We start from the raw sequence: 26,650 nt of genomic DNA on the forward strand, positions 1-26,650 counted from the left end.
ATATAAACAAAATCGTCCTTCGGATCAAGTAATCAGGATGGAAGTGACCGGACACATTCATCATGTAGCCGGAGACTTAGGTGTTCTAGAAGTGACCTGACAAACAGAAATACCGCTTATCCATGGATCGCATCTGACAGGTGTGATTAATACGCGACGTTAGAGAACAGGTAACGCTTGTCAGAATATGCCGAAGGCTGCATCATCGTTACCCGTAGAGCTTACTAGAGCGCCTCTTAGTTAAAACTTCGTGTAGATCTGCCTGGCTAGCAATAAGACTCGGTCAATTGCCGATTCTGAAATGCCCTCTGATCTTCGGTTCCTCTTAATTTGGCGGCCTTCCTGAATCATGTAGATCCGGATACATCTAGCCTGCCCCAAGAATATCGAGGACAACAAACCTTATCAGCATCCAACAGAAATTGCTTAAGCGGGACCTCACCCTAATAACTTAACTAGATTTACCTCCCTAACATCTGGCCAGATTCCCTAAAATTCTTTTCCTTGTGCGTTCTATATAAACTTATCATCTCTACAGCACCAATCTTAAAATTTTCCCTCGTTTATAAAGGCCAACCCACTAGCATCAAACGTACCGAATTCTTCCTACATGTCGTCACCAACCACTCCTAGTTCAGAGAAGCATGCTCGTCCCGAGACCGAGCAAAATTCCCTCCCAATCTCGGACAATCTTGGACACGATCAAAACGCACTATCTAGGGATGGAACCATACAGCCGGCCAATCCCGCTGCTAAACCAGACGGTGGTCTTCTTGCTTGGATGCAAGTGGTCGGCGGATTTATTTTATTCTTCAACTCGTGGGGAATTCTAAGCACCTTCGGTGTCTACCAAACTACGTACGAATCAGGTGCACTTTTCCGGGAGAGCTCATCCAACATTGCCTGGATTGGAGCCATTCAATACTGTATTGCAATGTTGACAGGCTTCTGGGCTGGGCCTGTCTACGATCGCGGCTATCTACGGACGCTACTTTTCATCGGCACTTTTGGTCTTGTTTTGGGGCACATGTTCCTCAGTCTTTGCCATGAATACTGGCAGGTACTTCTTGCCCAGGGCTTTATGGTTGGCACTGCGGCAGGTTGTCTTTTTCTCGTGTGCATATCTACGCTTCCACAGTACTTCGACAGAAATCTCGGGCTTGCCGCTGGAATAGCGACATCGGGATCTTCATTCGGCGGGATCATTTACCCTATCGCCTATTATCATTCTGTCGACCGCGTCGGTTTTGCATGGGCTACTCGAATCCTTGGCTTCATCGCATTAGCTACGCTTGTGGTGCCTCTGTGTGTCATGAAGGCTCGCATGAAGCCAGTAGTCGCGCGGTCCTTCGTCGATTGGACCGCTTTCAGAGACGGTCATTACATGGCTTTCGTTCTTGGCACTTTTTTTGGTTCGATCACCATACTGATACTCAACACATACATCAGCTTTTACGGACAGAGCCGATCACTACTCAATGACGCCATGGCCTTTGACATCGTGTCAGTGTTCAACGCCGCCTCGTGTTTAGGGCGCATCCTGCCGAACTTCATCTCTGATATCTGTGGCCCTTTGAACATTTTTGCACCCTTCATGTACATTACCGGAGCTGTAGCTCTTTGCATGATGGCTGTAAGTAGCCAAGGTGGTATCATTGCTCTGGCTGTCATACTCGGCTTTTTGAGTGGCGCATTTCCATCGCTGCTACCCGTTTGCTTCGCACGTCTAACCAAAGACAAGAGCAAGCTTGGAACCCGTATGGGGATGGGGTACGCCTTATCGAGCTTGGGCTATTTAGCTGGTGGGCCTGGTGGTGGTGGTATCCTTGGCAGGGTTGAACCATTAGAGTGGAATGGGCTATGGATATATTGTGGCGTGTCTTCGTTTGTAGCCGCGTCGATCTATACAGCGATCCGTTTCTACGACACTGGATTAAAACTTCGCGCCAAAGCATAGAACTCCACAATAGTCTACTTGTCATAGAACCTGAATGTCTCTATACTAAGATGCTTAGATATTTATTGTAACTTATATAATAAGCAATCTAACTAGACAAGGAAACTAATTACCTAGTTATAACTATTGTATCTTCTTCTGTTCAATATATATCTAGTTCCTAAAAGTAATATAGTTTATAAATAATGAAGCTAAATTAGTCCTAGTAGTTATTTTATAACTATCCTTCATAAATATAGTCGCGATAAGTGGTCTAGTGCAGTTCACCCTATACATATGTACTATGTAATATCACAGTACATGAATCCTAGTACAAGGCACCCCTGACCTGTGCCGGATCTCGATATCTTAATACGTCATAGAATACCCGATAACGCAGAACAATTGCCGAATTTGACTTCACTTCAACCATGGCTGCATACGCCAACGACCTTCGGGCGCCGGAAAGTCGGCGGGGACTGCTGTTGAATAAGGTCGCGCGGGTTCGCGGGTGAGCCACGCTGAACGGCGATAATGGTATTGTCGAGCCTACCACCAAGGTCGCGATGGGTAAGCCTAAGGAAATAAATAGCAATGGTAGTAGTAATAACGTACATGCATAGCGAGCCGCGCACCTTAAGAAAAGTGGGGTATTTCTGGCTGGGCTGCACGCGAAAACACTGTTACGTAATTGTTAAGGCCCCTTAACAATTACGTAACAGTGTTTTCGCGTGCAGCCCAGCCAGAAATACCCCACTTTTCTTAAGGTGCGCGGCTCGCTATGATGCGCGACTCGCTATGCATGTACGTTAGTGGTAGTAATAGTGATTTAGATGTGGGGGTGTTTTAGATGTAGGGTGGGGTAGTTATAGAAAATTCCATAACTACAAGACTGGACACGCCATGTCATTCTTTAGACTTGCCACTTTCAGATTGACAGTCGTTAGTACAGGGAATACCTTTTGGAAACTGACATAGTTCTTGGTCACACCTGCAGGGTAATGCCTCTTTGGCTTACGCTGTGTACGCCCCATGCCTCTTGTAGGCGTCATAGGGCATGTGTTTAAACCAGCGCCGCACTAGACTTGACTCTGTATTGGGCTATAGATGCCATCGGGAAAATGTAGTCTGCTTCTTCTTACTGCTTTTTTGTGGGAAAGTGGATCAAGAGATGATAACTCCAAAGGCTTGACATGAGGTCTACCTAGATGTTGAGTCGCGAACTATTGTATTTAGTCATTACCGCAGCTTGTCTCAGTATTTACTCAGATATAAAATTAGGATGCTAAGTCCTAGCGAGTCAAGTCAAAGCTTAAATCCTCTTTCAATCATATGCAATAAGCTTTAGCTCTGTTTACCTACCGCCGAGGCACCCAGGTGAATAAAAGAAATGTCCGGTCTCAACCACATCAGGCGGGGGAACGACCGGCCATCCTTTTTTGCACTCAATCCTAGGTAAATGAAATCGCCGGTCCGACCCGGGGGTGTGTGATTATCGTGCTAAGCTAAATACCCCTCCTTATAGAAAGGGCAAAAATACTAGGTTACTAGTAAGAAAAAGGGATACTACTAGGCTTTCTAGAGAGATAAATACTTACTATATTACATATATAATTATTCAGTTTATCTCCTCATTTTATTACCCATATATATATAGCTATGTCTCATGGAAATAAACAAGAGATCATGATGAATAAGTAGTCATTCTAGTGACTATCCATAAGAGGAAAATTGGGTTTATAATTAGGTTTCATACTTCTAGTAGGGTATGCTATGGAAGATGCTATGGGCCTATGGAGATCAGACTATTGCATCACTTGAAAAAACTTTACGAGTCAATCGGGAGTTATACGAGTCAGCTACTCCAAAAGGCGTATATATACCACTTGCCTTAGTGAGAGCCGACTTGGAGATCTTGACATAACAATTACATATCGTAGACAATTTCTTAGGTGTCGATATTTCTTTATACATTTCCTCTAAAATACAGAAATACAAATACATGGCTACCCAAAGTGATAAGTCATGCTCGACCCAGCACCAGGGCCACGGGCTCAGGGTTGCAATCGTCGGTGCGGGGTTAACAGGTCTGATTACAGCTCAGGCTCTGAAGAAGGTAAGTCGTAAGCCTTTGCGCACTATTTTGGTCACTATTTATTAAACATACATAGGAAGGGTTTGAAGTCACTGTCTTTGAGCGTGATAGTCGCATTGACGAACGACAGCGCGACTGGACTATTCTTCTTCACTGGGCTATGGCAACACTAAGAGAGATACTTCCGGAGCATATCCTGAACAATTTCCCTAAAAGCTATGCCAATCCCCACTTGGAATTCAACGAATGGGATGAAAGTGTTCCCTTCTATGACGGCCTGACTGGCGAGCTGATGTTCCGGAACCCGGTTCCTGGTGCAAGGCGAATCAGTAGACTCCGCTTAAGACAAGTTCTGGTTGATGGTCTTGATATGCAATGGGGAAAGGATCTCGAACAAATAATCCCCGGCCAGCACTCTGTTGAACTTAGGTTTAAGGATGGCAACATTGTCACTACAGACTACGTCTTAGGGGCTGATGGGCCATTTTCCAAGGTTCGTGAATTACTTGTAGGGGTTGAAGATGCTAAACCACTTCCGTCTGGCTTCTCGATTGCCAACTGTATCTGTAAATATGGAGATGCAGAAAAGGTCAATACCGTTATGAGACTACACCCGGTGTTTGCTGTATCAATGAGCTCCCTAAATATGGCCGGCTGCGGAGGTAAGTGTCACTATACTATTACTAACAGTGCAATTTATAACTAAAACGAATCGTGGAAAATAGTCCAGACTGTTCTTGATCCTAGCGATGTCTCTACCTGGGAAACGTTCTGGGTCAAGATATTTCGCGGCCATTCTGTCAGCCTCCACGGCCCAGAAGCCATTGAGTATACTAAAAAGGACATGGCAGGAATATGTCAGCCTTTCCGATCTATCTTGGAGTGGACGCCGAAAGACAGTCCCTGCACTGTTAGTGAGATGAAATACTGGATGCCAACTCTATGGGAAACACATGAGGGTAGAGTTCAACTAGCCGGAGATGCAGCTCATCCTATGCTACCATGTAAGTCCCTTACTACACTGTACTACTACATACTTACCCACCATTCTTAGTTAGGGGCCAAGGGTTACAACATGCTATTGTCGATGTTGAAAAGTATCTTATTGCACTTAAGCAAGTAAGAGGCGCAGAAAACACTATTGCCAAGAGGGAATCAATGAAAGCGTACCAAGAAGATGTAGTTAAGAGAGGAGGTGAAGCGGTCACACAATCGCTACAGGAGGCTCAACGTGCGCTGGAAACTAATGAGTTTGATGAGACACTGACGTTCACTCAGGGTCATGGCAGATCAGCATGACAGAAGTCAATGTACATTACGAAGGCAAGGAGGAGTCTAGTCTTGTTAAAAAAATGAATAGACTAGAAAACCACACCGACTATACCCTGTGTATATATGTCTATATATATATAGGTAGATATGTCTAGTGATTCTTAAAACTTACACAGGGGAAATGAAACAAATCGTTCCCGGGAAGAACCAATTCCAAGCAACACTCTTGAAAATCTCATCTATAATAACGGTGGAGGAAATTCATTGTTTAAAATAATGGCTGCATCTGACAGACCGCACTCTATGGAAGTCTCTAATACACTGATTCAAACATGGGCATATTCCTTATGGCTAGACAACTAGTAGCAACACAACTAGCCTAAACATTGCTCCCAGATAACATGGCAAAGGCAAGTTAATTGACTCATCGACGAGTGATGGACTCCTCAGACATATGTGACGCTTGGACAACGTTGCCACTAGCAGTCTTACCAGTCACAAATTCCGGAGAGGTGCTATGAGTCAAGTGCCAATTGTAATCGCTTCCATTGTCAACGCTTGTAACTCTCGCTGCCCTGTTGTTCGTATTTAGTATTATGAACCTACTTGGAGAGATAGCAGACTTACTCCTTGCGCTTGATGTATATGTTGAGAACGTGGGTTGCGGCGATGAGTGCCACCGCACAACCCAGACAGAAAGAGAAACCTGTGGGGTAGCTCGGGGCTTCAACGGTCGGGAAAGTCAATAAAGGCGTCCAGGCTGTTGATGACTGGGCAATGATGGTGATCATGACCAGGGTGAACGACCGCTGCTCGGGCGAGTCCCAGAGAATGGTGTTGACCCAGCCGTGGAGCACGCTCGAGAGTACGTTGGACCAGTACATCGTCAAGAAGGCGAACCACTTGGCGCCCTCTGGCACATCCCAGACTACGAGCACAATGAGGCCCGTCACGTTCCAGAGCGAGGAAAAGGTAATAGCCTATGCCGGTCCCAGGACCAGATCGGACAGGAAGCACGCCACAAGGTTGTACAGAATGCCCAGCGCCGGCGCAATGGTCCTCATCTCGTTAACCTGAGCTGGGCTATAGCGGCCGAGACTCTTGATCCACAGGAGAAAGCTGCCTGTGCTCTTGTCGATGCCAGCGTTCCAGAAGAGCACGTCGACAAGAACAACGATCCAGAACTGCGGGCTGAGGAAGATACTCTTGAGATGGCCCAGCTTGAACTTGCCGCGCGAAACGTGGCCGCCGCGTTCCAGGCGCACTTTGGCGACTTTGAGATCGTGGTCGTTGAGGATCCAGCGGTTCGGCTGCTCCAAGGTGCCGGGGAGGAGGAAGTAGCCGAGGATGCCGACTGGAATGGTGATGATGGCGCAAATAACAAAGATCCAACGCCAACCAGCCATTCCCTGGACGCCTTCGAGCCGATGCAAGGCCCCAGCCGCGATGAGACCTGCTGTGAGAGTTCCGAGATTAAGACCGGTGTAAAAGATGCCGCCCCTGCGTGCGATTTCATGGCCTCAGTACCAAGAGCCTATAGTTGTATCAGAATGGGAAGGGGTGCACCGGCATAGAGCCTGCATTGACTCCAAGACAAACAATGCTTACCGGTGACATAGTGCATAGCTGGGAAGAAAGCCGCCTGCGATAGCAATGTCAGCAAGTGCTTTGCAAGCGATCTGCGCCGCGGAAACTTTATTACCTCAAAGAAACCAACAAGGAAGCGGTACGCCGCCAATGTTCCAAACGAGCTGGCGCGGTTTTGCAACGGGGTGAAAAGCCCCCAGAGGACATCCATAGCGGGGATCGTCCAGTACATCGGAATGTACGTGAACAGAAACATAAAGGGGACCATGCCGACAACTGCGCCGACGGTATATATGGTTTGGAGCTCAATAAGCCCGCTGCCTTTGAAACCAAGCTCTTCCTCCATACCTCAGACGTAAGCATTATCTAAGTTGATCAGTATCCTTGTTCGCTGGTCGATTGATAGTACATCCATAGAACCTACTCAGGTTTACCTGGTCTGCGAAAAGGAATCGATCAGTTGACGATGCTCTGTAGTTTATTAGACTGGCCAGGAACGTACCAATGTATCTGACCCAATAAGCCAGAACAGCGTTGGGAACCATGATGAGGTCCAGCTTGATGATGAACCTGCGCTCCTCGGGCGTGTCATCATCGGACTATCATTGAATCTTCCACCACTTCTGCCTCGGCACCGTGTTGTCTGCCATTTCTGGCCCCAGGCAAGCAAATTGTGTTGCTTCGCTATCTTGGGAAGACTGGGCGTCGCGTTCGAAGCGGCTCTAAGGCGGATCTCTTTAGACTTTGAGATGTGACAGTCAAGCTTTCCAACATCCCTTCCAATGCCCGGGCGTGGTGCAACTGATATCTGCAGGAGACTTGCCGGTCGTCGGCCGTGAACCCCTGCACGCAAAAAAACCCTCCCGCATTATCTATTGCGCCAGAGCATCTCAGGGTTGTGCCATACAATTCTTCATCAGCTGAACCCGCCATTTGCGGAAAGGGCTCCACTCGCCGAGCTAAACCGGGGGTTCGGGAAGCCCCCCGACATTGCCAGAAGCGTTCGCTTTCGTAGGGCGATATCATGGCGAGTATGGCCAACGACAAGCTTCAACGTGCAGGACCCTGCCGGGACTTAACCGACATCCCGCGAATTCAAGTCCCAGTGGCAGCGAGGTCTGTCCAGGAAAGGGATGTGAGTGGGGTATGTAGCTGCATTGAAAGTATGCTTTGACGTTGATAAGATGACCTCGCGCCTTGCACTTGCTGACGAAGACGATGTATAAAGGGGGGGACAAGCGCCGTACGGGGACTGTGAGAGGATTTGAATGGCGGGCTGGGAGCCTGGTAATGACGTGCTTTACAGTTGTGATGGTGTTAGATGCGCCACATGCAACCTCCGCTGAACTCCAATCGCGGGGGAGTATCGGCTCATAGAGGTGGTCAACCTCACTTCCTTCAATTTCTCCGGATCAGGGGCCCTTCAGCAAACACTGACAGCAAAGTGGAGCTAAGAAGGACGACTGAATGAGATATACATGAATAATACTCCGTAAGCTAAAGAAAAATGTGTATTCTATTGTGTATTCGGCTCCTCGGGTCATCAGCGGGTAGCCGCTGTCACTCAAGCACGCACGACTCGTGTCTAGGATTCGTGCCGCTGCGGGAGTTGTGACTAAAAGAGCCCCCATCCTCGCTTTCCAAGAAACATTATAAGAAATTGACTGGAATTCTGTCTGAATTCCTCGTACAGATTCAAGCGACAAGATCAAGGTTACAAATTTGCCACAATTGATGCGCGCGAGGGGATGGAGGCATATATGTAGCACGAGAGGGAAGTCTACCATCATACCAACCTTCACAAATAACATTATAATTTCCACGCAACTCAGTAAACGATCCGACTGAATCGGGTTTATAGATTCTCTTGAGTTGATAAGCTGCATCTATCGCTAGTTATCCTGTTTCATTGAGATTACCACCACGATGTAATGTACATGTGCCCAAATGCTAACCGGTTCCGTCTCTCGCCGGGGAGCCCAATAACATGACTATGTGTGAACCGATTCCGGATATTCGCCCGCGAGCACGACAACCCCCAATAACTCTTTCAACTTGGCGCAGATTTGAGCTTCGTCTGGTCACTGCGAGACTTTTAAAGGCTTTTTCAAGTCTAAACGCCACCGTATCGCATTCACTCAATGTTTTGTCGATGAGGGTCCCGAGGGACATTGTAACGCATTTAATTATACTTCAAGAAGTGTCTTTTTGGTTCCCCTCGCTACACCAGTTCTGAATCAAGTTGTGAGCTGGGCTATATAGAACGGTAATAGATACCCAGCCCTAAGTGCCTGGATATCAGAGCCTAAAAAAGCGGGTTTCATACAAAGAGTTCCATTATTTATTTGTCCCTCATGTTCTTCACCCCCTGTGGCTCCTGTTTTCTTGGCATGTTTGAAACTAGGGGTGTTGGGAGATGAGACAGTAGATAATTGTTGGCTTTCCCCCTGATCTGAAAGCTATGGGATTGACCGTGATAGAAAAGACAGATTGGTATGGAAAACGTAATTGTCTATGATTATAGTTACTACTTTAAATCTCATCAGAAGACTCGATTCGCCGCATGATCTGGTCCCTGTTACGCTCCACAGCTTCGATCACAATATCCCGCTGCCTAGGCCATAGCCGACTCACTGCGCTTTACTAAATAGGACCAGGCGAGGAAGCTCTGAATGCACACTTCAATAATTGGCTTGTACAGATAAGTATGATAGAATTAACATTGCTTGCTAGACTTGGTTTGATGACTAATACCGACCAGAGACAGGTGGACTCTTTCATAAAATGCGCAAATTCCAGATGTCGATTTTGGATTCTATTCTTCGTCGTTGCACTACTACAGCTAGATGGTTGTTATCAGAATGGGGCATTGTGTTTGATTCAGAGAGGATGTACCTTTGCAGCTCTATCGCTGTACCTTTCCGCAAACCTTTGACTCTTCATATGCTTTGCAAGGTACTTCGGATCCAGGTACGAGATCTGGAGGACCTCGTCTCCCGTGTTAGGTCTCAAAAGATTCCTGAAAAATGCACTGGCCTTTTGGTCGCGGTGCCAGTACAACTGGTCATCTATGTCCTTCCGAAACGATTCCCCTTGATCAGAGTTGTTTGAGCCCCTGAAGACAAACGAATTCTCGTCAAAGACTGCGCTCGGCGATATGAGCATCTTATCCCGGTGGTTTGCGCTGATTTCTTGAGCGATTGCTAGGTGATGCGCCGAAGGCTGGCCGGTGGACTGGTGGCTGGACCATCCGGGCGACGGGAAGACTTGGGTGGTGTATATTGATACGTTAACGAGGGAGCTTATGACTGCGGCTAGGGTCGATGTCCAAAATCCATCAGGGAGTTTGTTGATGAGGTGGAGACAGAGATGCGCATATAGGTCCAGGCTGATGCCCGACCCTCGATGAGCCGGGTGAATGACAGTTAAGCCGGAGTGAAGCAGTGGCCTGTCGGGGGATGTGATGGGCAACCAAATGGCGGAGAGGAACGCAATGACTTCATCCTTGCACCGAGAAACGACGATCACCTTGTCGTCCAAAGAGGTAGGGGATGCCTTGTCGAAGACCTGATACTTGGGGAGGGGACTCAAGCAGAGGCGGCCCAGATGGCAGAAGGAGTCTTGCAGCTTCGTCTTCTCATCCCTGCTCAAAGTGATACCAGGATGGGTTAGGACCTCTATACTGCAAGGCAGAAGCATTGCGTTTCCGTGTAAAAGAGTGCTGGGCTTGTTCTTGGTATTCTATTCGAGGGTTGGACCGCAAACACTTTGTTCCGAGAAAGTCGATCGCCTGAACAGTATTGGTAGTCGAAATCTAATTTTAAGGTCGACTGTAGCCTGGTTTCTAGAGCTTCCTAGTCAGATTAGTTAATCACCAAAATTAAATTGCAAGGAATGTGACGCAATATGTATGCAAGGTAAGCCATGTGAAGACGCCCTTATCATCACCCCTGGCTATGGGATCTAATTTGAAGACCGAAGATCTCAATACTGTCGTTGTTGTGGTGCACCGGGGCGCTCATTGGTGGTATCTTATCACAGTATGCCTTCTAAAACATGTCAAAAATAGCATCTTGCAGTGTTTTGGGGCCTACAGAACTGCACCCTTCTTTGTATGCCGGTTACTTTGCCTATCTGGCGGTGGACTGATCCTCTTGTATATGAATACTCCGGCTACGAAACAGGCCTTTTCTTTATATCTTCACCATATTGTGCTTTGAAGCATAACTGTACCAAGTGAAACTTTCAATATAGATTTGCAGTATAAAGGACTCAAGTGGTCACTGGGAAAAGTGACAATCATTTGGTACATATCGACTCGTCTGCCACAAGACAACTAATCGTAATGTAGTTTCCATTCAACGTGCCCTTCCCTTAGTTGTGATATAGCCTACTCGAATGGCCTAATCAAGCTACACTCGCACAATGCGCCGCTTCTCCACCACTACTTCTCCATCTTCCTCGCAACGTTCCGGTGCTGCAGCTGTCCTGTTGTAGTGTATGATGAGATGAGTGGGTCACTGGACAAATGTAGAGACCGGCAGCGTCGCGAAATGTTGCTCCTAGAGGTGGGCACTTTCTATAGGTCACCTAAAGACAACCAACATTGCGGTGTAAAGCACAACGCTGCTTACTCTCACCAAGATAATGACAAAGGAAATATCAAATGGCCACATCACCAAGTCTGACGTAGCAATGCTTTGGCCTGAACTTGATGCCCTCCAAGGGCTCGTAGGTTGAGGTTTCCTTGGCGCACGGCTGCAGCTCAAAGTTCCAGATAATCAGGGTCACGAACAGCGTCAGCTCCAGATTCGCCAGCTTGCGTCCGAAGCAGTCCCTGGTTCCCAGTCCGGATGGGATCGCCAGCCCCGAAGTAGCTTCGTAGCGCTCTCCGCCCGCCACTTCGTCCGTGAACAGCCACCACTCCGGCCGGTAGACGTTGATGTCGTCCGCGGGCCATGAGCGGATGCCCCGCTCCTTGGCCGCCTGCTTGGACGTCTCGCTCCGCACCGCCTCGTCGATCTCGAACGACAGCGAGGTGTAGCTCGGGCCGATGTTGGGCATGAGCACGATCGTACCCGCCGGGATGTGTGGTGACCGAGGACTACCGTGTCCTGCGTGTACTGTCGATCCATGACCGGGGCGGTGTGGGCGAGCCGCAGGACCTCCTCGATGACAACGTCGAGTCATGGGATCCTGGTCGTGCTGACCTCGCTGTGCGAGGGGGCGCGGTTCTCGGCGAGGGCCGAGGCGTGGGCGGCCCGCAGGTCCTGGCGGAGCTAGGTTTGCGCTCGTAGGCAATCGGCTAAGAGCTTGACGGCTCATGAAAGAGTAGTGCTGATGGTATTGTGCCCGGCCATGATGAAACCAAGAAGCTAGGGTGCGTCAGTTTGTGGTGGGTAGGAGAAAGGGTTAGGTGGGAGGAAACGTACTTCGTCCTTCATGACTGAAGACCAAAATATCGGTTCACGACCTTTCTTCTTAGCGAATTTGCGCTCTCGGTGAATAATGAGATCGACGGCGCACATGACCCAGAACTCGCTATCCTCGTCGGTGTCCTTCTGTAGTTTCTCAATGGCATGGTAAGTTTGCTCTTTGACGAACTGAGCTCGCTGGTCCATGAGCTTTTTCTCCCTGGGCTGAAGCTTCGTCCACCACCACGCGAGTTTCACCAATCCGGACCTTGTAATATATTGTATGAGGTCGCCGGCAGCCAGGATAGCCTTGATTGGCTCGTGGGGTTGGGCTGTAGGGAATTCCACGGGATCCGCCGTGGCCGAGATAGCCGGGACTGATTGTGTCTCTTGCCCCGTAAGCAACTCGGCTTGCGGCTTCAGTGCCCGGTGAGGGTGACTGTCACCGAATCTGAAATCCAAGACAGCGTCGAGCGCGGCATGGTAAAAGTCCTGGTCGGCGGAGAAAGCTCGGTCGCCCGCGAGGCGCGCCTTGGTCTTCCACATGTCCTCAAAATTAGCCGCGCTGGTGTAGATGTTGGGCGCCGCGACGCTGCTCAGGAACGCCGACGTCATCAGGTTCTGCAGCAGTCGCCGGCGGCCTTTCCACTCAGGACCCGTCTTGAGGTTGATGTGGAATTGCGGGGTTTCGCCATTCAGGTTGTCGATAGTCCAGTCGGAGCGGTCGAACTCTTTCCGGCGCATGAGAATGTCCTGCGCCTCGCGGAAGTCGCTGATAACTACCGCGAGCTTCGCAAAAGGGACCAAGAAGACTTGGAAGATGGGGCTGTTCCTACGCTTGCCCTGATCAACTATCCAACGCAGGGGGGGTGCCGTTGCATTCATTGAGCATTGTCGGTATGTCGCCCAATAAGGACTTGTTTGCTTATGGGCTGTATGGGATGCCGGAAATGGGCTTGGGCAGGAGGTATTGATAGAGGGCGAATAGTGCAAGGGCAAAGGTTACAGCCGCCATGCCGAGTATGCGATGCGACACACCTAGGTTGACCAAAAGCGCCATCTTGAACGCAACTGTCTGCGTGGTGTTGAAGGTAGACATTTGGGCCGCAAGGTTTTAAGGTAGAGTGTCAAGCTCTCATCCACAGCGTCGTCTATAGATATGTTTCCTTCTCGATTCATTTCCTTCCGACTTTTCATGGCTCGCTGAGACACGGTGTACCTCGCGACCCGCGGATGCCCGCTGAGACCCGCTGCGGTGCCGCCCGGCGTATACGTCCCGTCGACGCAAGGGGGTGAAGTCGATAACATACCTGGGGCTTCTAAGTAATGTTGGTTCCCCTGACCTGGTGTGAGGGGACCCAAGGATCCTACAACATCGTATTGTTAGGTTGGGTTGGTATCTTATGCCGGCCATCCTGATATCAATTCTAGGCTCTATGCAAGTAGCACGAGCCGCATAACAGAAAGAACGAACCACGGGAGATTTAGAGCAATTCGCCAATTCACGGAGAGGAGTCAATGAATACGAAAAAGAAATAATGAGGGACCGCGGGATCCGAATAGTATGGTGGCTTGCGACAACTACATCCAATTACGCACATGGGTTCGGAGCGTTGATACAGCCTCCAAACTCTAAACTGCGTTGTGTCTTGGGCAGCCGCGGAAAGGAAAGACAGAACAGATGGCTAAACACCAAGAACGCTAACAAAGGTTGAATGAAATAGCTCATTTGTTGCTGGCTTGCCCCTCGCATGTAGGGTTTCTCTATATCAAAGGAAGTTCTTTGTCTAGGACTATATATCTGGGCAGTTCGATCCGCGCGCCTGGGAGCCGAGGTCCCTTAAGCGGATGCGGATCCCCCGGTCAGCCGCCACCAGCGCCGTGCCGCACCGCCATCGGCTACAGGAACCCCACTACCCCTCCCAAGATCTTACCCCCTGGCGGCAAGATGACCCGAGCCAGCCGCCCGATGACTTCATGCTCGACTACTTAACCTTCAACTTTGCAACTCTACACCGCCATCTCCAGCCCCTCAAATCATCTCGCCATCACATCAACTAACGCCTCATACCATCTCCGAACACACCAATTCATATCACAATGGCCGACGCCCCGAGCGCCAAGCGTCAAAGATCCTCCAAGGACGTCCTCTACGAGCTCATCTACTGGCCCGGTATCCCCGGACGAGGCGAACACATCCGCTTGCTCCTCGAGGAGGCCGGCGCCCAGTACACCGACACTGCGCACGCCGAGGACGGCATCAAGACCGTGCTGGCCCAGATCGACGGCAAGAACCTGGGCGACGACCTCAACCCGCCGGCGCTGGCGCCGCCGATCCTTAAGCATGGCGACCTACTCATCAGCCAGACGCCAAACATCCTGCTGTACCTCGGACCTCGCCTGGGACTGGCGCCCAAGATCGCCGAGGACGACGACGGCATCTACCGCGTCAACGCGCTTGCGCTGACGGCGCTGGACGGCCTGAGCAACGAGGCGCACGACACGCACCACCCCATTGCCACGGGGCTGTACTACGAAGACCAGAAGGAGGAGAGCAAGCGCTGCGCAAAGGAGTACATCGCCAACCGCCTTCCCAAGTACCTGGGTTACTTTGAGCGGGTGCTGAAGGGTAAGGCCAGTGGGGAAGGGCCGTGGCTCTACGGGGGCTCTTTGACGTACGCGGACTTGGTGCTATTCCAGGTGAGACGTCTCGTATGCTTGAAAGGTGGCGACTACCTGGTGCTGACGCGAAAAGTGCATCGACGGCGTCAAGTTTGCCTTTCCTAATGCCCTCAAGCGGCTCGAGGGAAGCGGTGACTATAAGGGCGTATTCGAGCTCTACGACGCCGTCAAGGAGCGTCCCAAGATCAAGGAGTACTTGGCCAGCGACCGTAGACAGAAGTACAGCCAGGGTATCTACCGCCATTACCCAGAGTTAGACGAGGAATAAGGGAGGTATAAGGAAAAAGGCAAAGCTCACTCCTCCGTGATCAGTGACAACACAGGAAGCATCCTCGAGCATGCCACTGGGAGGGAGAGAAGTGATGAACAGCTCAGGGCGTTCAAAATCTATATATACGCCGTGGTGCTGAAAGACTGAAAGATCTATGGACCTCCTTAGCGATACTGCTTGTGTCACATCCTCAGTCGTATCAATGCTTCATGTTGCTATGTTTTTGCGCTTTCTATAAGATGCTGGTCTCTTATTGCCGACCTTCATTAATAGTTTCTGAGCGTGTTGCAGTTCTATCGGTGCTTGTATATACAGGCTTTAATTAAATGGACGAGATGGGAAGACGAAGAGATTGAATAAACTACGAAGGAAACCCTCAGGCTCCGAACAGAAATTCCTCAAGTCGGACCCATCTATCTTTTGACTAGAGAGCCCTGGACCGCCTACTGAGTTTCTGCTCACCGAGCCAGAGAGAGTCTACGCTTGTTTACTTCCCGCGCCTTCTTTCCCGCGTTCCCACTCACCCAACGCTCACCTCTGGGCCTTTTTCTGGAAATAACAATAACAAGACATCGGGCCTCTCTTCTTCACAGCTCAGAAAATTTCTCACACGTGGCGACGAAATCGTTTGCTGCCAAAATTCGCGTCGCAAAATCGAGACAAGACAATGTCCGGAACCAACCAAGATGTGGCCGCGCGTCGCGGACGCGACGCCCAGCGGCGCAGTCGCAGATGCAAGATGGTATTTACTCCGTTCCATGAAGCGTAATAGCCAGTAACTTCAGATAAACACAGTAGTTGCATTGGGGGACGCCTTTACTGACTTGTGCCACGCAGCTGCAAGAGAGCCGCCAGGCTGGCAACGACAGCGACGACGAAGGCGACGATGTTGACGACGAGAGTGCTATCGAATACGACGGCCTAGAGGATTGCCTGGAAAAGAAGCCGGTTAGGATCCCAGAAGCCAAGCAGTGGGTCGATTCCGAGGCCAAAACCGCCATATCCGAAGTCAGCACCAGCCTTAACTGGGAAGCCCTCGCAGCCGAAATTTATATGGCTCGTATCCGCTACAACACCACCGAAGACAACAGCGAGAAAACCGTTACTGGTGGCTCCGTCGTCGCTGCAATTCGCGATACCGATATCAACCACGCCGGCAGCTGCAACAGCTTCGCCAACGCAGCAAACCCTAGCCAGGGTCACGAGACCGACAAGAACAAGATCATGGGCGGCAAAAGCAGCAAGAGCGGCAACGAAAGCAGCGGCGGTGGCTACATCAATGCATTCAAGCCCATAAATGTCAGGTGGGTCCCTCCCGAAACCGGCCTACACCTGTTCCTTGCTGCCATCAATAGCCTCGTCATCTAGACACTTCACTGACTATTGAAACTAGGACTGTCAACTAGGACTGTGATTCTACATGACTTTCCATGCACCAGCTCGATCAGGAGTATCATGCATCATATGCGTGGCGCCAATGGCTTCCTACTCAACATATAGTCTCGGCTCTATCGCACTCGGGTTGATTTCAACGGTCTCAGTTGTCCTTTTCATGGTCCGATCAATACGTCTCAGGAATCATTGAAATGTGGGCTTTGGGCAGGGAAATCGAAGCTATACAAGGGAACAGCACCATAAGAAAGCTAGGATGAACCTCAGGTCGCCATCTAGACCATGGAGATAGCTAGCTACCCCAGGAATCAAAAGAGAGCAAATTAGAATGGGCATGGACTTAAGGGTGCAATCGAGGAACAAGGCCCACTGCCCCTTCTAACATTTACAAAAGTATGATTCACTGACAAGTATATCCGTACTGACATGACCCTCTAGAGGAAAATTCTGGTCTTCCAATCTTGTTCCTAGAGAGGCTAGGTTCAAGGCAAAGAGATTGGGCAGATGGGAAAGAGCGAACACCACATCTGCATCCCATTCAGTGCAAGTTCCACCTTATCACATTTCCTTCTTTCCGACTTTTCCACCTTAACCAAGTCACGAACCAAGCAACAAAATATTCAAATCCGATAAAACGAGATCACAAAATTTGAGAGTTGTCAGGTCAAAAAGGCTCTAGAGGATCATTTTCGGTGTGGATCGACACAAGCGACTAGGCCACACCAGGAACAGCTAAGAGCATGAAGACCAAAGGGACAAATCCCGAACAGGAGACCGGCAGTAACCCAAAGGCTGTAAGTAGCCCCTGTGAGTTCTTTCTGCAGTCACGGAGTCCAAGAAAGCCAACTCTCGTCACTGACATTTGCAAAGGACAGGTCGGCACAGATCAACGGCAAGGACGCCATGGAGCAGCTTCTCGAAAAGATTCAATCATTCCACATGGGTGCTGCTCTTGTGCCGGCCGAAAAGGAGGCGGTCAACGTGAACGCCAAGTGCAAGGGCGCCTTTGCCGTTGCGGCCGCGCAGGATAACTGGGACCTCTTGGAGGTGAAGAGGATTGTTGCGGAGGCGAAGCGCGATTTCTATGATTGAGAAGCGCACAAATGATTGAGGGGTTCAAGCGTTTGAGACGGATTGAACGGTCATTTTGGGTTGCTGGAAAAAGCCAGGCAGGATTGTTGATTCCTGCCTCTGGGGCATCTGATGGATGGACTGGTTACAAGTTGAGGACAGATGAGCCTGCTATAGTTTCCCAGTCCTTACCTGTCTGGATCCAAACGCACTTCAATGCAGTTTGACGTGGTCCAGAAGGTACGTCGTTCATTGTCGTCATATCCTAAGCCACAGCTGACCCTTTGTGTACTTATTCCGATCCAAGAAACAATTTCACTTAGAAGTAAGTAGCTGTTCAGATCGGTGAATTGAAGCCAGTACTCTGATGAACTAGAAGAGTCTTTAAGAGTTGGGTGACGACCATTGACCAACATGCTTTGATACTTGGATCAGGCCCAGTGTTTTCGAGGTCAAACCAATGAAGGGAAATATTTATCCCAGAAAGCTATGCAGGTGAATGAACAACATTGAGAATCCTTCTGAGGGTTTCTATAAATTAGTCAATGCAGCCTCAAGTTTGAGTTTGGAATCATCAATTCCATATTTGACACACTCTTCTTTCTTTCATACTGACCCAGCATTAGAGTTTTCTTTCATCATTAAACTTCTAGTGTGTACTCATGACAAGTCAAGTTGTCAATGCCATTATTCTATTCATGGTATTAAAGGACTACACCAGGCAACAATGTCTTTGAACGCTATTTGGAAGGCCACCGAGGCCCGCTGCAACGAAGTCCACGGCATCATAATCGAGTTTGAGCTACTTCCCAGGGCATATCAAGTCCTTGACGAGGTATGTTCCCTCCCACTCAGAGCTCTGTTAAATCCACTTCTTCTTCCTTCCATCCCGCGCACTGACATCAGTTTCTGTGATAGGATGACCACTGGCTTCTCGCCATAGCGCTTCAGAAGCTCGTAGTCGAAAGGTTGTATGAGCTGCAGCCGAAGATGGAGATGGTGAAGTCGGGTTTGGCGGCTGCTCGGGACGCTCTGCTTCAAGGATATGTCTCACAATTTGACACAGACATGTCTAACATGATCGCAAGGATGAAGGCTCATGTGGAGGCGTGGAACGGCCTGAAAGGAGAACAACTCTTCCATGAATGCTTCCAAGGTGGCACGGCTGCGAACAAAATGGACGAGAACTTGGCTGAGAATTAGGAGCTTTGCGATGCACAGGGGAACATGTGCCAGCTGGGATGGTCTCGGTATAGATGAAGAGCAGTTCCCAATGGAGCATATGAGTCTAAGATGGACTCCATTTATCAGTGAATGCCACATATGTTTGCCTTGGATAGCCTTGAACACGGCGATGGATAGTTCCCATCTCGCCGGAAAAACCTGATGAAACCAGAAGGAAAGCCAACAAAGGTAAGAAGAGAATGGTCAATTAATAGGATTCTTCGAGATTCCCGGCCCTGGTAATGTGTTTCAAGCCGTATGAAAGTTTCATTGTCTAGCATGCCGGCAGTGTTCTCCCTTAGAACCAGTCAGGCCCGAAGGGGCAACAGCCCATCTCCCTTCAGGTCAACCGCCAGTGTGGCAAGCAAGCTGAGTCAGGAGTCTTACCTGAGGGATAGGTGGGTACAGCACTGCTAATACAGTCAAACAACAACTCTGTTCCCTGATCGTGGAACCATAAGCATATGATACGTGTCAAAGTCAGGCCGCGAAAGTAGGGACAAAGCTACCAACACAGCCATCAATTCGGCCAGACCTGATAAAAGACTTCTAGCAACAAGGGTTCCAAGTTTCGATAAATACATATATCTATCCTTTATACAATCACTTATCGACTGCTCTCCTCTCGGTCCAACGGATATCCTATAATCGGCATTTTGAACACTGATTTCGTCAATCTCTGATCCCTCATTTGCCCTGCATGGCTTCCAAAGGCACCAAGAAAAATATCGACGACAAGGGGAAACATCTTTCTATTGACTCTCAGCAAAGAAATGTAAGCCAATTATCAATTCTCCATGCTTGATTCCCCGTTACCTTTGGTCTTTTAAAAAGTCGCCTGATGATGACATAGAGTTGGCACACCAACCCATACCCGTGCACCGCTCCGAGATGCATCGAGGTCGTCAAACTCGTTGGCCAGTTCATGGACTTGCCCATGGACTACAAGGTTCCCGACGAGGTACGAGATAGCAATTCTCTGGTATATCACGGCAATGGGAAAAAGCTGGCATGTCTGAGAACGTTGGCTGATTCCAAAAATCCCGAGGTAAAAATAGACAACGTACGGGTTCTACGCCGCCGTGATCGGGGAGCTGAAAGCCCAGTATGCGGAGATGGCGGCCAACTCGGGAGACCTGAAGCAGAAGCTCTCCGACATGTTCAAGGAGTGGCAAGATCAAGGAGAGACTTCCCCCATGAATGAGGAGGTCGTCAAAGCCGTCGCAAAGATGAAGATCTTCATGGCCGCTTGGACAAAGACAGTCGACGAGATTGATACGCTGAAATCTGTTCATGAGTCTTTGGCAAAGCCCTCAAATCCCCGAAAAGCAGCGAAGGGCGGGAAATAGGTCTGTTGTGTGCGGTATGGTCTAGTCCGGGCAGCTAAAGAACCAGATTAGCACGGGTTTCACGACAAGGGCATGAACTAGACGTCATCGGACCTAGCCATCTAGAAATGGCTTCCTCTTGTTTCGTACTTGATGATAATTTCAAGATCTGCCGTCAATACACAAACCCAATGGACTGGCTCTTCCATATCACATCATTTTCCACTCACCCGCAGCACCACGCGATACACTTCGTCCTGTTTCTTCTAACAGCCGTTCGTCCTGCCGAAGAAAGTCAACCGCCCCCGCAAGAAGCAGTCGGAAAATGGAGGCGGAGAAGCTCCGCGAGGATGCGGCCAATATTTCGGACGAGCAGAACAAACCAAAGAAGCAGGTGTCCGAGGACGACAAGAGCAGGAAGTTCACTGTCACGATAACCTCGTGTATTTCCACCGTCTGTAACAGCTCTGTCAGGTGCTGTTGCACGTGACGTTTCACATTCACTTGCCTATATATAGGGACCTACTTTCGTTACTTCTACACACTTAGAATTCAAGCCTTTTAGACCTCAATTCCCATATGCCCTGCCGTGTGCTCTAACTCGTGACATTCACCGTTGTAATGGGAGGAGAAACTGCACGTTCCGGCCACACTTCTCCCCATCTTCCCCCCCCCCATCTTCGTCAGGAAAAAATGGTTAGAGACAGCTAATTATATCGGATTGGAAGATGGACAAGCTGTCGATTTGATCGAAGATAGTGGAAGCCCTGGGAAGTCAATTGATCATTGTCTCCAGCACCTCAAGACTTTCGAATGGAGTTCATTGCTCCGATCATGATCACAGGGGACGAGCTTACATTGTACGTGCCTCAAGAGGAGATATTGCGTGCGAGCTCAAAGTCCCAGATGGATTCGCGTTGGCTGCCAAGTCTTCCATCATTCACAGTCCAGGACTCGATCGATTGGTTCCTCTCCTCAATGATGTGTGGCGGGGAAGTGGCCATGGTCGTAGGTATCCTTGTGCCTGCCTGTTCGCACTAGACGCATGGGCCGACCCGCTGGATGCAGCAGCCAAAGACAGGTCCCACTTGCTTCAACGACATGTCTTCCAGCCTACCCAGACGGCATGATGGCTCTTTCCAACAGATATTGCACCACAACCATCATGATGCCCCGAGTCTGGCTTACGATAATTCCTTCTGGGTCGTTCTCGCCGTGTCTGCATCGTGATCACACTTGTCACCTGCTTCCGCTTACCGCTGTCAGGTAGCGCGCACAAGGTTCAAGGAAGTCGCGGAAAAGACGCCTGCCACTACGGAGAAAATTCAATCCCGAAGTAACTCTTTGTGCAAGTCCCTTGTGTGATTCTTGTCCAGATGGCCCCGAGTCTTTCACTTGCCCAACTGCTTCCCGTCTTCAACCTCTCCCATCAAGATCAAAAGGTACCAACAGCCATCCCAACCGCCAATGACAAGATAACCATTGACCAAGACACCAAAAGCTCACGAGAAACACCACTCCAAGATGGATCAGTCTACCAAGCCCGAAGTTGAGCCTAAGGTACGCTTTCCTTGCGCCCTGTTGTCAGGCGTTGTCGGACACCACATGATAACACCTCAATAGGAGGATTCCGTCACCGCCCGCATACAGCACGCTAAAAAGACGTGCGACGTTCTCTCGGATGGCATCAAGTCCATGAATATACCCGAGGCCATCAGAAAGGCGAAGAACCTGACAGATTACATTCAAATCCTGGATTTCAGTGACATGATCAACGACATGCGCATCAGGGTCAACGTTTCTCGGGCCAGCATCCAGGACGTGCGCAATGGCACGCTGGACGAGCCGAGCATAAAACTGCTTGAAGAGATTGACCAGGGCTTCGATACGCTCCTGACGAGAATCGAAGGCTTGCGCGAATGCGTCGATGATTGGATGGAGACCATGAATGTTGCCTCCCCTTTGAAGATAGATAAGACTTCCCCCGCGGCTTGATGGAGACGCATCATGGAGAGCTGCCATTGTGATATCGATTATTCACACGTTAGGCACTCACGCTTGATGGGGGACTCGGGGCAGGTCGTCATGGATTATGGGAAAGGTGTGAGACAGATCAAACATTACCAGCAGTTTCGCAGTGTCAGAAGGGGTAGTATAGACACCAGTGCTCATGGGATGCAAGAACAATCCATTCAATAAATTATCATTCCCCCCATACACCACCCCGAGCCTTTCTGGAAGAATTTGGAAACACTGAAAGCCACCCAAACACGCAGTTCCACACGTGTTGCGATAGGGCTCAGCAGGGTTTGACATGTTTCGGGCACCGGACGAAGAGCCAGAACCTGTCGGGCAGGACAGCCCTGTGCGCTGTCGACTCTAAATTCCAAGCGTCCGAGGTGGTATTATCTCCCCTTCCATGGACCAAAGCGAGTCAAGACTCGGCATTTTTGAAGATGGAGAGTTGATGGCTTCGCCGGCCAAATTCTTTCTCACTTCGTCATGGTGATAGCTAGAGCCAGTAATGCCCGCGTGGAATCACATTTTGCTTTTCATTGGAACTTCTCACCGACCTGATGAAGGCCTCATGTCACTGAATCCGAACATATGTCATCTCTCGCCCCCCGAAGCTGGTATGGATTTTTACCAGGGGACCCTTATGGGAGTCGAGCCCACGGTGCTTGAGACTTTTTAGCCAGTTGCCGCACTTTAATTGACACTTATACCATTATGGCATATAGCAGGTAGGGTGGGCTCATAACTGTCGCGTAATAAAACGATACCGTTAGTTACGTGGGTAGTAATAGTAGTGGCTTACATATCGTGACAGAAATGACTAGCGATTGCTCGATCTTGCCGAGGTTCCAGCAACTCGAACACAGTGACTTTTAGTAATGGTCATACATCGGACCTTCAGAACAGCTGTAAAGCTCGAAATATAAAATCATTTCTCTCATACAGGTAAAGCTGCTGCCTGCCAGCCTGCCAGAACCAAGACAAGGCGATCCAAGTCAACACTTACGACCAAGACGTAATCCAACACGAAACTGTCGAGCCAATCATCAACAAGAGCCGTCTCTCCAACTGCAATCCCAGGCTTGCATCCTTTCGCGAAGGGCTGTATCTACCCCGGCCAAAAAGTAGCCGGACCAAGCCTCACCATCCGAGTACAAGCCAAAGAAGAAAACAATAACAACCACCAACACATCAAGCCCACGGTCGGTCCCTCAAGGGGCTCTCCACCAGCGTGAAGCGCAGCCCCAGCTGGTTCAGGAACACATCGAGGTCCCGCGCGTCCCTGACATGGGCCGGCAGGATCCAGTCCCCGGCGACTGGCTCGAAGAAGCTCACGCGGGCGCCCGGGTCCCCGCGGACGTCGAAGGGCTCCCACTCGACGCCCGGACCGGGCGCCGCGCGGGAGACCCACTGGCCCCTGCGGCGCATGTCGCGCTTGACGGTGCGGTACTAGCGCCTCCGCTGGGCAAAGGCGACGCGGTGGCGGGACGGATCCCGGGGATCGTTAGGGTCGTGCTCGGCGTCGGCGTCGTGGGCGGCCTCGGTGGCGGCGAGGGTCACGGTTTGGAGGGCGAGGGCGCGGGAGGCGCGGAGGGTGCGGCGGCGGGCGCGACGGTGGTGCCAGAGGGCTTGGTGGCGCGTGAGAGCGGCGCGGTGCGCAGTAAGGGTGTGGTAGGTCTCGTCTGAGGGTCGAAGGACGCGGGAGGCATCGGGGAAGAAGGCGTAGTGGAGGAGGTCGCGGATCGAGCGGTTGTGGCGGTGGAGGGTGACGCGGGTGATGCGTAGCTCGACGTCGCGGGGAGACTGCAGAGACAAGTCAGTTGGATGTTGATCGACATGAGGTGATGATGCGACCGGAAAAGAGACATGTCAGTGGGAGAGATGGGTCAAAGACGAGGGAACGAGGGAGCAGACCGTGTCGGTATAGACTTTGCAGCTTTCCTTTTGGTACCCTTTCTCAAAGTCTTCCACTTGACGGTACAGCGCGTCTGCATCATCCTTGGTGAAAGCCTTGTGCTGGGAGTCTTGGGCGACATCTGCATCGTCCCAGGCGTTGGATTGTTTGACGATACGCCGCTTCTTGTGAACTGGGGAGAACGGGGCGTCGGAGAGACCCGAAGGGAGCCCGTGTTTGCCTACCATTCCTGAGGCCAGGAGGGGGTCGAGGAGAAGAGATGGGCGTCTTTGTTGACGGACGCAGGTCGAGACGCGAGGTCGGACTTTGTCGTTTCAATGAATGGGGATGGCTTAGGTAGGAAAGCTTTGAAAGGCGCTAGAGACCATGATACGGAGTGGCTGCTTTGATGCTGAGTGGGTGGTGCCTTGGGCGGCTGGTTTTTTGGCGGGAATGGAACAAAACAATGCGATGTTGATCTTATGTGAAGCTGTCATGTTTTTCCAGCGACAGGTACCGTGGACATTCAAGTTTGCATCGAATGTACCTGATGCCATTCGCCATTTACTTGAACCTAGGAGGCCAGCTGCCCGTTCCCTCCAGTTTCACCACCTCTTGCGCTTCTGGCTCTGCTCTCTGAGATGATGGTGCCTACTGCCTGCCTCCTGTTCTCTCATGATCAAGAAGCCTACGTTGCACCTTCCTGGTCTGTTCTCTAGGCTACCACCGTGAGCGAACACTGTCCATCCTGATTGCCTTTCAACTACGGACGAGCCTCCCCACAGGTCCCGCATATCTCACACAAGACCCAGAGAGCAAACTGAACCTATGAAAGCACGCCAAAACCGTCTCAATGCTTTACTTATGAGTATCATGCCGCATTCATGTTTACCGCAATGATATATCTTGCCTGCTGAGCACAATTGATAATGCAGATCGGTAGTACTATTTTAAGACAGCTATCGGTATCAGACTGGATGATATTGACCTCCAGAAGCTTAAGTTGCGCACCAGCCCTCCTCGCCCTTGTTTCGAATAGGTCTTTGTCTCACTCAAGTGAACAGGCTTTGCATCTTCGTATTATCACTGTGAAGCAGTCTGTCCCTTTGTGGGTTTTGAGGCCATGAGCAAGAGCCAGCCAGATCATGGAATGATCACTTGGTTGGCAAGGTAATCAAGCCCGGCCATTCCACCTTGAAATTGCTTACATGAACCATTTCTCTCCTTTTTTCCCCTTCATATTTCGCATTTTCTCCCGCTTCGCCTGAAACTCTGCTTCCGAATTTAGCAGACCCTACAATTCTCCCCTCCCAAAATTGTCCGCTTGCTTAACTCTGCTCAACTCGCTCAATTGATGGATTCTTCATCGCTTTGGCTCAAGATTCGCTAATTTCGTCTTCAAAGCCACCAGAATTCCAAGACGGAGCCAGTCACCAACGCGCAACAGTCTGTCAACATACCCCAGCCTGCGAACACGCAGCTATACGGCAACACGCCGCAGCCTACCAGCATGGAGCAAACCGCCATCAACTTTCCCTTTTCCTTTTTTCTGGTAAACAATTCCATATTTGATAACCGGATAAAAGTAAGCACCATCTCCCCATGTCTCCGATCCCGTGCCCCCGCTGACCCCCCAAGAGCTTCGTGTTGGACGAGGTCGAGGCCATCACGACCATCGAGTACATTGAGAAGCACAAGCCTAGCGACACCGTACATCCCGAGTACCTCGCCCACCTAAGCCGCCCCACGAAGGAGCGAGTCGAGTTCTGCGACAAGACGCTCGCCGCGCTCGACCGAGCCTGGAAGCAATCAGTCCGCCAGGGCATTCTCGTCCCGACCAGCAGGCCCCTGAGATCGGCATCCTCGAGGACTGCTATGAGAACAACAAGAAGCTCTGGGAGAAGCTCCGAGGCCTCATCGATGCCCATACCCGGAGTCGGGACTCCGGCTCGGAAAGCCAGTCTTCAATGAAGCAACGATGGGAGCACCGTCAAAGAAGGACGTAGGGAATAGGCAGCTTTCTGCTACATTGGATGCGCGAGAGGTAGCTCACTCAGGGAGAATTAGGTCAAGAAGAACGGCTGCATAGTGTACAAATCGATTTGCCTCTTCACTTTTCTTACATTTGTGGTGTTGATAACCGCCGACCCATGTCCCTTGCCACACGGTTAAGCAGAGAACAGCAAGGTCGTCAAACACGTGCCTGGAATTGGCAGGCGTCGCTGTGAAACCTCTCACGCATCCATCACCTCAGATCAGCAGTATAATCGATTAAAGGCTGTCTTGTCTCTATTGAGTTGTCTCGAAAACGTCTACCCGCCAACGCAAACCCAATAACATCAAACCAAGAACCAAAGCATGCGTCTACCCTTCCATTTGCTGTTTCGTGTTTGTGAAAGCGCAACATCCGAAGAGAAGCAGACCGGTGACTTTCTCTGCATACCGGAAACGCGGCAGTTGATCTCGCT

The 26,650-nt window shown here is 50.2% G+C and overlaps 14 protein-coding genes across 14 annotated transcripts; 10 read left to right on the top strand and 4 right to left on the bottom strand.

Moving 5' to 3' along the window:
* Positions 1-610: 610 nt before the first annotated feature.
* LY79DRAFT_505198 (major facilitator superfamily transporter) lies at positions 611-1,957 on the top strand (the record flags this gene model as incomplete). Its single annotated transcript, XM_060553591.1, has 1 exon — positions 611-1,957. One exon carries the CDS (start codon positions 611-613, stop codon positions 1,955-1,957), a length of 1,347 nt encoding a protein of 448 aa, XP_060419494.1.
* A 1,981-nt stretch (positions 1,958-3,938) lies between these two features.
* Positions 3,939-5,330, top strand: LY79DRAFT_505102 (oxygenase-like protein; the record flags this gene model as incomplete). Its single annotated transcript, XM_060553579.1, has 4 exons — positions 3,939-4,052; positions 4,108-4,693; positions 4,757-5,035; positions 5,086-5,330. The coding sequence occupies 4 exons, from the start codon at positions 3,939-3,941 to the stop codon at positions 5,328-5,330; spliced, it is 1,224 nt and encodes a 407-aa protein (XP_060419495.1).
* A 218-nt stretch (positions 5,331-5,548) lies between these two features.
* Positions 5,549-7,540, bottom strand: LY79DRAFT_686776 (major facilitator superfamily transporter; the record flags this gene model as incomplete). The annotated part of the gene is given in 7 exon segments (XM_060564672.1): positions 5,549-5,878; positions 5,931-6,283; positions 6,302-6,822; positions 6,912-6,945; positions 7,006-7,238; positions 7,378-7,489; positions 7,526-7,540. 7 exon segments carry the CDS (start codon positions 7,538-7,540, stop codon positions 5,728-5,730), a joined length of 1,419 nt encoding a protein of 472 aa, XP_060419496.1. The 3' UTR covers positions 5,549-5,727.
* Positions 7,541-9,770: 2,230 nt separating this feature from the next.
* LY79DRAFT_586375 (uncharacterized protein) lies at positions 9,771-10,589 on the bottom strand (the record flags this gene model as incomplete). Its single annotated transcript, XM_060560627.1, has 1 exon — positions 9,771-10,589. The coding sequence occupies one exon, from the start codon at positions 10,587-10,589 to the stop codon at positions 9,771-9,773; it is 819 nt and encodes a 272-aa protein (XP_060419497.1).
* Positions 10,590-11,552: 963 nt separating this feature from the next.
* On the bottom strand, positions 11,553-13,449 carry LY79DRAFT_646226 (cytochrome P450; the record flags this gene model as incomplete). The annotated part of the gene is made up of 5 exons (XM_060562457.1): positions 13,311-13,449; positions 12,323-13,147; positions 12,101-12,169; positions 12,015-12,058; positions 11,553-11,994 (listed from the first exon to the last, which is right to left on the bottom strand). Exons 1-5 carry the CDS (start codon positions 13,401-13,403, stop codon positions 11,553-11,555), a joined length of 1,473 nt encoding a protein of 490 aa, XP_060419498.1. The 5' UTR covers positions 13,404-13,449.
* Positions 13,450-14,238: 789 nt separating this feature from the next.
* LY79DRAFT_536225 (glutathione S-transferase domain-containing protein) lies at positions 14,239-15,734 on the top strand. Its single transcript, XM_060556578.1, has 2 exons — positions 14,239-15,004; positions 15,060-15,734. Exons 1-2 carry the CDS (start codon positions 14,405-14,407, stop codon positions 15,252-15,254), a joined length of 795 nt encoding a protein of 264 aa, XP_060419499.1. The 5' UTR covers positions 14,239-14,404; the 3' UTR covers positions 15,255-15,734.
* Positions 15,735-15,924: 190 nt separating this feature from the next.
* On the top strand, positions 15,925-16,625 carry LY79DRAFT_575443 (uncharacterized protein; the record flags this gene model as incomplete). The annotated part of the gene is made up of 2 exons (XM_060559710.1): positions 15,925-15,999; positions 16,095-16,625. The coding sequence occupies 2 exons, from the start codon at positions 15,925-15,927 to the stop codon at positions 16,623-16,625; spliced, it is 606 nt and encodes a 201-aa protein (XP_060419500.1).
* A 764-nt stretch (positions 16,626-17,389) lies between these two features.
* Positions 17,390-17,741, top strand: LY79DRAFT_665430 (uncharacterized protein; the record flags this gene model as incomplete). The annotated part of the gene is made up of 2 exons (XM_060563064.1): positions 17,390-17,443; positions 17,520-17,741. 2 exons carry the CDS (start codon positions 17,390-17,392, stop codon positions 17,739-17,741), a joined length of 276 nt encoding a protein of 91 aa, XP_060419501.1.
* A 706-nt stretch (positions 17,742-18,447) lies between these two features.
* LY79DRAFT_505090 (uncharacterized protein) lies at positions 18,448-18,923 on the top strand (the record flags this gene model as incomplete). The annotated part of the gene is made up of 2 exons (XM_060553578.1): positions 18,448-18,555; positions 18,639-18,923. 2 exons carry the CDS (start codon positions 18,448-18,450, stop codon positions 18,921-18,923), a joined length of 393 nt encoding a protein of 130 aa, XP_060419502.1.
* A 506-nt stretch (positions 18,924-19,429) lies between these two features.
* LY79DRAFT_699618 (uncharacterized protein) lies at positions 19,430-20,629 on the top strand. The gene is made up of 3 exons (XM_060564896.1): positions 19,430-19,719; positions 19,798-19,905; positions 20,003-20,629. Exons 1-3 carry the CDS (start codon positions 19,645-19,647, stop codon positions 20,291-20,293), a joined length of 474 nt encoding a protein of 157 aa, XP_060419503.1. The 5' UTR covers positions 19,430-19,644; the 3' UTR covers positions 20,294-20,629.
* A 794-nt stretch (positions 20,630-21,423) lies between these two features.
* Positions 21,424-22,267, top strand: LY79DRAFT_646230 (uncharacterized protein; the record flags this gene model as incomplete). The annotated part of the gene is made up of 3 exons (XM_060562458.1): positions 21,424-21,714; positions 21,774-21,832; positions 21,896-22,267. Exons 2-3 carry the CDS (start codon positions 21,797-21,799, stop codon positions 22,265-22,267), a joined length of 408 nt encoding a protein of 135 aa, XP_060419504.1. The 5' UTR covers positions 21,424-21,714; positions 21,774-21,796.
* A 1,004-nt stretch (positions 22,268-23,271) lies between these two features.
* LY79DRAFT_536234 (uncharacterized protein) lies at positions 23,272-24,634 on the bottom strand. The gene is made up of 2 exons (XM_060556579.1): positions 24,203-24,634; positions 23,272-24,091 (listed from the first exon to the last, which is right to left on the bottom strand). Exons 1-2 carry the CDS (start codon positions 24,428-24,430, stop codon positions 23,738-23,740), a joined length of 582 nt encoding a protein of 193 aa, XP_060419505.1. The 5' UTR covers positions 24,431-24,634; the 3' UTR covers positions 23,272-23,737.
* Positions 24,635-25,075: 441 nt separating this feature from the next.
* On the top strand, positions 25,076-25,324 carry LY79DRAFT_536236 (uncharacterized protein). Its single transcript, XM_060556580.1, has one exon. It carries the CDS (start codon positions 25,112-25,114, stop codon positions 25,307-25,309), a length of 198 nt encoding a protein of 65 aa, XP_060419506.1. The 5' UTR covers positions 25,076-25,111; the 3' UTR covers positions 25,310-25,324.
* Positions 25,306-26,188, top strand: LY79DRAFT_665435 (uncharacterized protein; the record flags this gene model as incomplete). Its single annotated transcript, XM_060563065.1, has 4 exons — positions 25,306-25,352; positions 25,587-25,767; positions 25,821-25,994; positions 26,024-26,188. The coding sequence occupies 4 exons, from the start codon at positions 25,306-25,308 to the stop codon at positions 26,186-26,188; spliced, it is 567 nt and encodes a 188-aa protein (XP_060419507.1).
* Positions 26,189-26,650: the final 462 nt, after the last annotated feature.

This window comes from Colletotrichum navitas (assembly GCF_030913465.1).
Source record: "Colletotrichum navitas strain CBS 125086 chromosome Unknown LY79scaffold_3, whole genome shotgun sequence".
In the NCBI taxonomy this organism is placed as follows: Eukaryota; Fungi; Ascomycota; class Sordariomycetes; order Glomerellales; family Glomerellaceae; genus Colletotrichum; species Colletotrichum navitas.

Bases quoted from the DNA above. Each gene is read 5' to 3' on its own strand.
- LY79DRAFT_536225 (XM_060556578.1), top strand. From the start codon at position 14,405: ATGGCCGACGCCCCGAGCGCCAAGCGTCAAAGATCCTCCAAGGACGTC. The intron at 15,005-15,059 runs GTGAGACGTCTC...TGACGCGAAAAG, and splicing joins CGGACTTGGTGCTATTCCAG to TGCATCGACGGCGTCAAGTT.
- LY79DRAFT_699618 (XM_060564896.1), top strand. From the start codon at position 19,645: ATGGCTTCCAAAGGCACCAAGAAAAATATCGACGACAAGGGGAAACAT. The intron at 19,720-19,797 runs GTAAGCCAATTA...ATGATGACATAG, and splicing joins TTGACTCTCAGCAAAGAAAT to AGTTGGCACACCAACCCATA. The intron at 19,906-20,002 runs GTACGAGATAGC...AGGTAAAAATAG, and splicing joins ACTACAAGGTTCCCGACGAG to ACAACGTACGGGTTCTACGC.
- LY79DRAFT_536234 (XM_060556579.1), bottom strand. From the start codon at position 24,430: ATGGTAGGCAAACACGGGCTCCCTTCGGGTCTCTCCGACGCCCCGTTC. The intron at 24,092-24,202 runs GTCTGCTCCCTC...TTGTCTCTGCAG, and splicing joins GCAAAGTCTATACCGACACG to TCTCCCCGCGACGTCGAGCT.
- LY79DRAFT_536236 (XM_060556580.1), top strand. From the start codon at position 25,112: ATGCAGATCGGTAGTACTATTTTAAGACAGCTATCGGTATCAGACTGG.